Source organism: Gadus macrocephalus, chromosome 4 (assembly GCF_031168955.1).
Source record: "Gadus macrocephalus chromosome 4, ASM3116895v1".
NCBI lineage: Eukaryota > Metazoa > Chordata > Actinopteri > Gadiformes > Gadidae > Gadus > Gadus macrocephalus.
The window spans coordinates 10,696,544-10,705,732 of NC_082385.1; the positions used below are offsets into that span (position 1 = coordinate 10,696,544).

At 42.8% G+C, this 9,189-nt stretch overlaps 2 protein-coding genes across 3 annotated transcripts; one reads left to right on the forward strand and one right to left on the reverse strand.

Moving 5' to 3' along the window:
- Nucleotides 1-4,642, forward strand: tescb (tescalcin b). Its single transcript, XM_060050171.1, has 8 exons — nt 1-265; nt 701-770; nt 992-1,072; nt 1,344-1,486; nt 1,632-1,693; nt 2,566-2,673; nt 3,203-3,250; nt 3,648-4,642. The coding sequence occupies exons 1-8, from the start codon at nt 202-204 to the stop codon at nt 3,723-3,725; spliced, it is 654 nt and encodes a 217-aa protein (XP_059906154.1). The 5' UTR covers nt 1-201; the 3' UTR covers nt 3,726-4,642.
- Nucleotides 4,643-6,028: 1,386 nt separating this feature from the next.
- m17 (IL-6 subfamily cytokine M17) lies at nt 6,029-8,245 on the reverse strand. 2 transcript variants are annotated; one of them, XM_060050170.1, is made up of 3 exons: nt 8,123-8,245; nt 7,650-7,813; nt 6,029-7,431 (listed from the first exon to the last, which is right to left on the reverse strand). In XM_060050170.1, exons 1-3 carry the CDS (start codon nt 8,163-8,165, stop codon nt 6,967-6,969), a joined length of 672 nt encoding a protein of 223 aa, XP_059906153.1. In that variant the 5' UTR covers nt 8,166-8,245; the 3' UTR covers nt 6,029-6,966. The 2 variants fall into 2 exon arrangements, with proteins under 2 accessions (XP_059906153.1, XP_059906152.1); XM_060050169.1 differs by having other exon boundaries at nt 6,029-7,434.
- Nucleotides 8,246-9,189: the final 944 nt, after the last annotated feature.

The window sequence follows — 9,189 nt, forward strand, 5'->3', positions numbered from 1 at the left end:
GGAGGAGGCGCAACGCACGCAGATGTCACAGTTGTCTGGTATGATACAAAACTGAAGACTTCAGGAAATCGAACCGAAACACAACATTGTTGGGGAGATTCCCCGCTGTTTATTCCGGGTTTCTTTAAGTACCCGGTCCGGGGTTCCTTCTTCAGTCTGGCACACATCTGACTTCAGGGACATCTTTTATTTTATTCAATTATGGGGGCTCTAAATTCTTTACCTGATGAACCCCAATACGTTGGTCTGGCGGAGAAAACAGGATGTGAGTATGCGGACAAATACTTATATAGGCCTGCTGATTAAAAGGACACTGCTACATGAACGACGCGGGTGCTTTGCATGTCTTTAAGAGGAACCGACCTATTTGAGTGCTTTATGTTTAATTTAAGCACAAGTTGGACAGATAAAGCCACAGGACGCATTGCATATGCGTTCGACACAATTCAACTGCCATCTTAATAAGTGTACCGCTTGCCTCGACATGTTTTACCTGAAAGTGCCAAAGATAATGTTGGTCAATGGTCTAGCTCTGATAAAAGTTTCCATGGGCAGCGCCAACCTCCTTTCATAGAAACTACGCTCACACCTATATGACCTGCATGTAGGCCTACGCAAATGTCCTCTTCCCATTCAAATCAGACTTTGTTTACTTTACCATATTGGCAATGCTGTGATGGTGTTTTATCTCCCCTGCTAGTTTCCTTCGAACAGATCGGAATTCTACACAAAAGATTCAAGCAGCTGAGCAACAATGGAGAAACTCTGAGGTGAACTACAGTGTTAGGTTACCTATATACCCCCACTGCCCTGCTGTATTCTCTATTGTTTAATGTCGCCTCTCATTTCAATTGTCGCCTCTCATTGCAGCCTACTTGTTGAAATAGATCTTCAGTTTGTCTGAATTGACAAACCGGTTTAAGATCTGAGCAGTTGCATATGATTATGCAGTACAACCACTCCCTAAATCCTGTTGGGTTTTGTTCACCAGGAGAGAAGATTTCAACACAATTCCAGATCTGCTTTGCAATCCCATCAGATCCGAGATCATAGAGGCTTTCTTTGACAGGAGGTACAGCAATGACTTTGTAATACCTGATACCTTTTATCATCTAAGCTGTAGTTCAAATAATGACTATGTACTGTACTATATGCCTATAGTATTTAACATTTATAACACTATTTTTGCTAGCATACTATAGAATAAACAATAGTACAATTTTACAGTAACGTGTGTAATAGTAAACATGTAGCAGTGGAGAGTGTGACGTATAACGTGCGTATTGGCCGACGCTCAACAACCCAGTGTGTCTGTCTGTATGTCTGTGTGCCCGCGCGTGTAGAAATTTCCGGCAGACTGACGCCGTTGGCACGGTGCATGAGATCGGCTTCGGGGAGTTCTTGTTGGTCATGTCCCACTTCAGACCGCCATCCATACGCCTGGACGACGAGCAGAAAGAGGTCATCCGAATGGAGAAACTCCGATGTGAGACCCCTCTCTCTCCCTAGAAGACCCCATTCAACACCCCCCTCCCCCAAGCGCCAGATCCACCTCCGTGTTTCCACCCCCTTGTGTTTGTCGTCGTGCCGTTCATAACATAGCTGCCCTCTCTGACCCCCGATTTATGCAGTTCTGTTCAACATGCACGATACGGACAACGACGGCACCATCACCCTCGAGGAGTACAGACACGTAAGGCTACAACACAACACAGTGCAGCGTGGCCGTGGTGGATGACCTCCAGCCACGCCCATACTCTACACCTCCGTGGTGATCCCTCACCACCATGTAAACAATGTTGCATCAGGGCGATTGTATTCTTACTATCAGCCTGCAGGATGGGACACCTGAGCACTGGTCTCTGCCGTTGTTACAACCGGGGGGGGGGGGGGGGGGGGGGGATTCTAGTGGCTGTATTGATCCGTGGCTACGTGGGACCTCATGTTGGGGGATTCATTTTCTCTCCTGCTTCAAGGTCGCAAACCAATCTCTCTAACCTCGCCGACCCTCCCCCTCTGCCTGTACAACAGTCAATCACAATGCGGATGGTCCCTCTTTGCACATAGTATCAGTAGCTTGTGTTGGCTGCAATGCATAACGGCAACAAGTCAACCAATAGACTTCAAAATAGATTTTCCGTTTTCTCCACTCTCCTGTGTTTGACTTCATACAAATCAACAGTCTTTTGTTGGTTTTTCTAGAAAACGTCCATATACTTTCAACTGTGGGCTTGCTGTACTGCTCATATACAGCAGCTTCAGCGACAGACCTTCGGGCTGTTGTTGTCTGGTTTTAAAGCTAGATTTAAAGGAATAACACATGTTAAAACACTTTCAAACCTTTAAGAAAGGTATTTTGATGACATGTGACAAAACTATAATTGACCGTTTTTTGCAGTATTTAATTTGGAGTAGTGAAATTGAGAAGTGTTGCATTTCACTACATGTGGTTAACAGGCAAGAGGGATACCACCAAACCAAGACAACCCTATTGGTCAGAAATGGTTGGATCTTCCCTATAGCACTTTTTAACGTACAATGCTATCCATTTGTCCGCTTGGCTAGGTGGTCGAGGAGCTGCTGTCTCGTAGCGGCGCTCTGGGAAAAGAAACGGCCAAAGGCATCGCAGACGCTGCAATGCTTGAGGTGGCAAGCATCTCCATGGGTCACATGGTAGGGCTGGCCAATTATGCAAGGGCACATGGTAGGGGTGGCCAATCATTTATGAGTCACATGGTGGGCCCGGCCCATCATTTATGAGTCACATGGCAGAACAATCATTCAAAGTGATTGTTTATTGTCTGTATGTTGCATCATCACAAAAGGTAGATACTGACAAATTGTCATGCCTACTTTTATAGTCTCATTCATAGTTCATCATGATGAGAAGAGATGCCCTTAAAATGATTAAAATAGTAGATTTGAAAAGTCCTGTACCGTCCTTTTAAAGGTTTATATCTCAATGTCAAGACCCTGAGATGGACTGTTCAGAATTTTATTTTAAACTCTGAAGCATACTGTGATATTTATAGACCTTTTGTAAAATTCCCCATGATTATCTTATTAACACATCTTTCCATATCACCCAGCCCTATCACATGGTACGATGACGTTGTTTTTAACTGTGTGATTCCAACTCTATCCATCCACATCCACTTTGATTTACTGTCTGATACCTTTTTATTTTATTTTCCACACACAGGAACCCGATGAGTTTTACGAGGGAATCACATTTGAGCATTTTAATAAGGTCAGTAGCCTGATTTTGTCGTTTTGTGTACTCGTTTTATCAAAGCTGCTGTAGGTAATATTAAAGAGTTTAAAAGAGAGAGCGGGCAGAAAACGGCGACATTTGAAAACTCAACATTCATGGAAGAGATGCCCTGATTGGTCAGAAATAAGCTGGGCTTGGTCTAAAACCGAAACTGGCTCACATTGGCAGGCGCAGTCAACTCAAAACAGATATTCGCCTAGCGCATTTCACTCACTAATAACTGGATATGCCGTTCCTATATTACTACACTGAAATAATATCCCTTAAATCGTATCTGCGGCTCCCTTAAAACATGACTTGCGTCACATTCACTGGAAATGTTTCACTCGCCTCCTTCAAATAAATCCTACTAACTAACATGTTCTGCTTTTAGCTACTGAAAGAATTTGAAGTTGAATCCAGGATGAACATCCGCTTCATGAACATGGACACGACCACGCTGTGCAAGTGACGTGTCCACATCACATAAACGTGCACCACTTTGATGTTACGAGTTTTTTATTTTTTTATTATACTTTGGTTGTTTAGCAGCCTGAGACCTCTCCGTTCACTTTCGTTTTCAACGGCCGTGGACCAAAAGGCCTCTTGATGCGGCTGGATAGACCCACGACCCATCAGAGCCACCCAACGTGTGGCACATCAGCGGCATCCATCCTGGTGGTTTCTGAGAATTCCTCAGCGGCACACTCATAAGGTGCTCCTCTGTCTAGTCATCGTATTAAACCCGCCCCCCAAATTAGATAAACAGTTGTGATTGGCCCGATCCGGTTCTGGTTTGCTGGAGATCTGTCTGAGCGGATGAGGAGCCAGACACATTCGCCCCAGAGCTCCTAAGACATGAGCTTGTAGATTTGTCTGGTTCCAAGGCGAGTAGTTTAGCATCCTATTTTAGAACCTTTGTTGAGTAGTTTGCTATAATATTGCCTTGATAGAGGTTGATTATGTGCACTATAAGAATATATCCCGTATATGCCTTTGTCTTAATTCATGTTTAGATTACTATGCAGGAACACAGGTTTTCGACACTATGTTCAGCATGATTGTCCGCAATATTGTACACAAACAAAGCCCTTATTTAACAATCAGTCTGTCAGTAAGCAATAATGGTACAGAGGTACTAAGTGTATCTCCCTGTGCATGCAAATATGGATGCTCAAACATCCTATGAATGTCAAACCTACGATAATCAGGGATGTGTTAATGATGATGACACACTTTTGTATGAATATGAATGCATATATTTCATACCTTTTCATGTGTTTCAATAGCAGCCCAATAATGCCACTTTTTATCTAATAATGTTTGCACGTGCCTCCAATATGATGACAATTACTCACACTTTCACAATTAAACATTGAGTGAATGAAAGTCAAGGCCTCCATGTCCCTCATTTCGGGTGATGTCATACATCCTTAATTAGTCACTCATACTGTATGCAACAGGAAGTTAAACCATGAGAAAAGCAAACCTTACACAAAGCTTTCTCTAGAATTCAGCTTCTGAGGAATTCTGAAGAATTCTAAAAAGAGGAAGGATGTATAACGTAGAAGCCGCAGCAAGCTTCTTCCAGTCATCTGGGTCACCTCGCTCTCAGAGCAGCGGGGTAAACCGAGGGCATGTAGAAAATGAAATCGGCACAAGTTGGATTGTGTTACTTAAGTCACTGTTTGCAATACAGGTCCACTGCGCGGGGCCTTTGTTTAAGTTCCAGTCGGCACTTTGTAAACATGCAGATGTTTAATTTATTTAACGACGTGACTCCTAACTGACTCCAGCATACGAGTGTGTGCTGAATCAGACCTCCTATTTCAGCGGGCTTGTTAGTAACGACCTTTTAGCCACTCCAATGTTCGGCTGCTTACAACATAGGAAACTAGAGCATGGACTGCATTGTAGCAATACAATGTAAAATACATTATTGTTTTTGTATAATTTTTTATACTTTCTATATTAACCTATATGAACACGGTGAAGCAGTGGTGAAAGATACTCACAAGCTCATACTGAAGTAAAAGTTAAAAAAAATGTACCTCAGAACCCTAGTAAACAGTTCTTGAATCCAAGCGAATGTCTGTCTATTAACTAAAGGTAATTATCTCACCATCCTGCCCTCATATTTTGATGTGCAGACACATTCCCTCCATGCTCTCGGTTACATATAAACCTGTTGGTTTAGACAACGTGTTGGGGTCAACCTGGTTTAGGATTTGGTCTTATTACATTTAAAACCTTTCCAAGGTCACCCAGGATTAAATTACTGAAATAAAGAAACTGACATTTTTACTTAAGTTGAGTTGCGCTTTGGTTGCCCTTTGAGAAAACGTAATCTTGGGTGGATCTTGGCATGGTGTGTGTCCTTACATGAGGTTTATTATGAGTCATAAAATAATGAGACACAATGGCAAACATATTCAATGATCAAATCAATAAACAATTAGAACTTCCTTTTCCCTCCTACATATTGAAAATATGTCCGTTTTTGAATACAACCTACTCTGTAGTCGATTGATAATTTACTGCTATCCTAGATACCAAAATGTTACAAGTTGTATTTATTGTTTTGATTGATGGTGTGAGTGTGATGCTTGTTCCACAGACCAGACATAGCCTTTGCTCTTGTTCTAAATAAAAACCAAGTCCTACTTTACAAAAACAGGAAACTTGATTTATGACCCAGAGCCAATTGCTTGTCTACTTCCAGTTTTCTGCTATAATGACCTCAGAGAGAAGAGGGTAAAGGGAAATTACAAACAATTCAATAGTTCAACTTTAATTTATTACAATAATATTTTCAATGTTTTATAAATAAAATATTTTTTTAAATAAGGTTCTTGGATGATAAAAATCCCAATCCATTCCGTACTTCCTCTTTACAGGCCTACATACACCCACAGTGTCATTCTTATTCCAATGAACATGCCCATACATATCTGTGAACTATGCTCCATCCACATCCACTGAACCATACACACACCCACACACACACACCCACACACACAGACAAACAGGTCACAGACACACACGCACACAGTGCCTTGTGACTGGCCAGACAACAGACTGTTTCACAAACTCTTTCCTATGTGACTATCTGCCTCTTCATGTCTTCAGGACATGTGTCACTGAGAGCTGCTGTCACACCTCCATCACCTCCCTGTTTAGTTTAGTGACTTGTGTCCACTTCTGGGCCGTTACTGCACAGGACAAAGCTTTAACAGCAACCAGTGGCTCCACAATAACGTCCCCTTTTGTGTTTGCTGTATCAACGCTCCCAGTTAGGCTTGGTCATTTACAGAAAACATTGATTAGTTGATTTAGAAAAGCTGATGCCTAAATTCCTCCATAGTCCATGTTTGCCTTTCTGTCTTTTTCATTGTTTGCTTTTGGGTGATTCTGCACAGTGTGATTGTAACAAAAGTTCAGATCAGTGTCATCAAGAAGCCATTCACATCTCCAATACATTTGGAGATTTGTGGACAATCATAGTCTAATTACAATGATCACGCAACCTCTGCCATTACACATTTGACCTCCACAAAACGTGGGAATAAATAATAAATACGATAAATACATATCCTTTGCAATAAGAAAACAACAACCGATGTGCCAGCCACCTTGAGACTCACACAAGTCCTTTGAACGTGAAACACTGAACCACGTTTCAGCAGCCTCTCCATCCTTTTCCCCGCTCCTCTTCAGAAGAGGAGGGTGTTGGCCGGGGGCGTCCTGCACACGCGGCTCTTCAGAGTCCTCAGCTCCCGGGCCACGTTCAGGAGGAAGTCCTTGAACCGCCGCAGGACCACGCAGCCGTAGACCTTCTGCTGGAAGATGTTCTGCGGCGGGGGCATCTGCGTGGGGCCCCCGGCCGGCGGCTCGGGGGCCGGCAGGTTGGGGAAGAGGTCCTGATAGAGGCGGCCGATGACCGAGGCCAGGCTGGCGCTGCGGTTCCTCACGTTGCTCAGCTCCGTCAGCAGCCGGCTGGAGGGCGACTGCAGGTCCGTCTGCTGCTCCAGCACCCGCCGGAGGTGGGGCAGGAAGGACCGCAGGACGGAGGAGACGCTCAGCAGCCGCTCCGAGGGCTCCAGGCCGGAGATCTTGGGCTGGGGGACCTCGCTGCTGGAGGACTTGCAGAAGAGCTCCGACAGCGCCCCTTGGCTGGCCTTCTGGAGGAGGCGATAGAGGGGAGAGTCAAAGTGGGATCCCATGCAAAATTCAACCTAAACGTTGTCAGCGTTTGATGAAGTCGTGCCCGTGCTGCCCTCTCAAACCATGGCCTGGAAGCATTATAAAAAAAATGCAACAAATACGTATATAATATACACAGCAACTGTATAGGAGACAGAACATTGACATGCATCTGGTTGGCGTCTGGACTCACGTATGTGCGGATGAGCTCCACGGATTCCTTGTGTATGAGTCGCGTTAGCTTCAGAGACTGCTGGAGGGGAGTGCCACAGTTCTGGCTTCGGCTCAGCGAGACGGTCCGCGATGAGTGGACGGCCATGACCAACAGTAAAGAGAGCAGTGCTGATGGGAAAGACTCTAGTGGGGACACAAGTACATAATAATGTCAAAAACAAACCCGAAAAGCACTGTTGTGATTAACTAATAGAGTATCACAAAAACAACTAGAAATAATTATAAACGAACTTCTAGAAGTATTGCACTACTGGTGCAAAAGGATTTCAGAATAATGTGCATAGAATCATATTCACAAATTTAAATGAGATGGATCGTATAACAAATAACATGATGATCTGACAGCAGGTGTGATATTCTCGAATTGTTTCCTATCTCTAGTATATGATAACAATACAGCTGTGATCATATAATGTAGCGTAAAGTCCTTACTTGTTGGTTGTAATAACAGTGGGAAATACATATGTCCAATCATTCCTCACTCAGTCTCAGAAACCAAATGTACACTTGTCGTTGTCACTGTCCTTAAATACTTTTAAAGGCAGAAACCACACATTTGTCCGAAGAGGAAATGACGTGTTTTTTTATGAGGCAACCACATTTCTCAGAATTTCCCCCTTTGTGTCTGACACAATTCTTTGCCCTAAATTTGCACATAAAAAAAAATACTGCAAGCTCATGGTTGAAGATGTAATAGTCATTGCATACAGATGTTTAATGAATAGTTGAATCTGTATACTGCTGTACAATGCTATTTATCTTTATCTGAAAAATGTATGAGTGTTTTACATGTTACATGTGAAAATAGATGAAAATCATGCAGGCATATCAGGCACGAATTTCAAATGCTTGAGCTTGCTAACTGGGGGTGATATTACTTCATATTCAAGCAGGACGGTGAAAGTTGATAAATGGAATGCCAAACCACTAATGTCCTGGTTTTTCATTTCAGAAATCAGGTAGTGTAGGTACTGTAGGCTCAAATAACTCCTTAAGCTCACAAGTTCAAACACTGGAATAATATGATATACAATTAACACAAGTAAGTGTTAATTGGTAAGTTGATACACTCTCAATTTGACCAATCATAAATAAGAGAAGTCAACATTCTTGTACTTTCTTACTGTAAGAAAGTAAACATTTTCGCCTGCAAGACAGGTGCTCGCCTAGTGCTCATTATATTGTAGATACAATGGTTTGACCTACATAACCTTCAGTAGCAGTTTCTTTAGTTTATTTGATGCTTTATAATCATGCTAACTTTAAACCAACATGCTAAAACCGTTAGCTATGTAAAAGCTGCTTGGGATGGGGATGGTTCATTAAAAATGTTACAAACACAAGGCCAAAATAAGTCAGGGTTGAATGGTTTTCTGTCAGTTCTGGGCCCACATAGCCTCGTCCAAATTACCAGACACCTACATTTACTACAACTGTGACAGCGATAAAACCCAGATGTTGCACATTTTAATTGTTCACTCTTTTCAAAGCGGATTATT

Excerpts from the sequence above, each read along its gene's own strand:
- m17 (XM_060050169.1), bottom strand. The coding sequence starts at position 8,165 with ATGATTGGACATATGTATTTCCCACTGTTATTACAACCAACAA. Across the intron at positions 7,814-8,122 it reads ACTGTTATTACAACCAACAA|AGTCTTTCCCATCAGCACTG; the intron begins GTAAGGACTTTA and ends TGTCCCCACTAG. Across the intron at positions 7,435-7,649 it reads TGGAGCTCATCCGCACATAC|AAGGCCAGCCAAGGGGCGCT; the intron begins GTGAGTCCAGAC and ends CGCCTCCTCCAG.
- tescb (XM_060050171.1), top strand. The coding sequence starts at position 202 with ATGGGGGCTCTAAATTCTTTACCTGATGAACCCCAATACGTTGGTCTG. Across the intron at positions 1,073-1,343 it reads GAGGCTTTCTTTGACAGGAG|AAATTTCCGGCAGACTGACG; the intron begins GTACAGCAATGA and ends CCGCGCGTGTAG. Across the intron at positions 3,251-3,647 it reads CATTTGAGCATTTTAATAAG|CTACTGAAAGAATTTGAAGT; the intron begins GTCAGTAGCCTG and ends TTCTGCTTTTAG.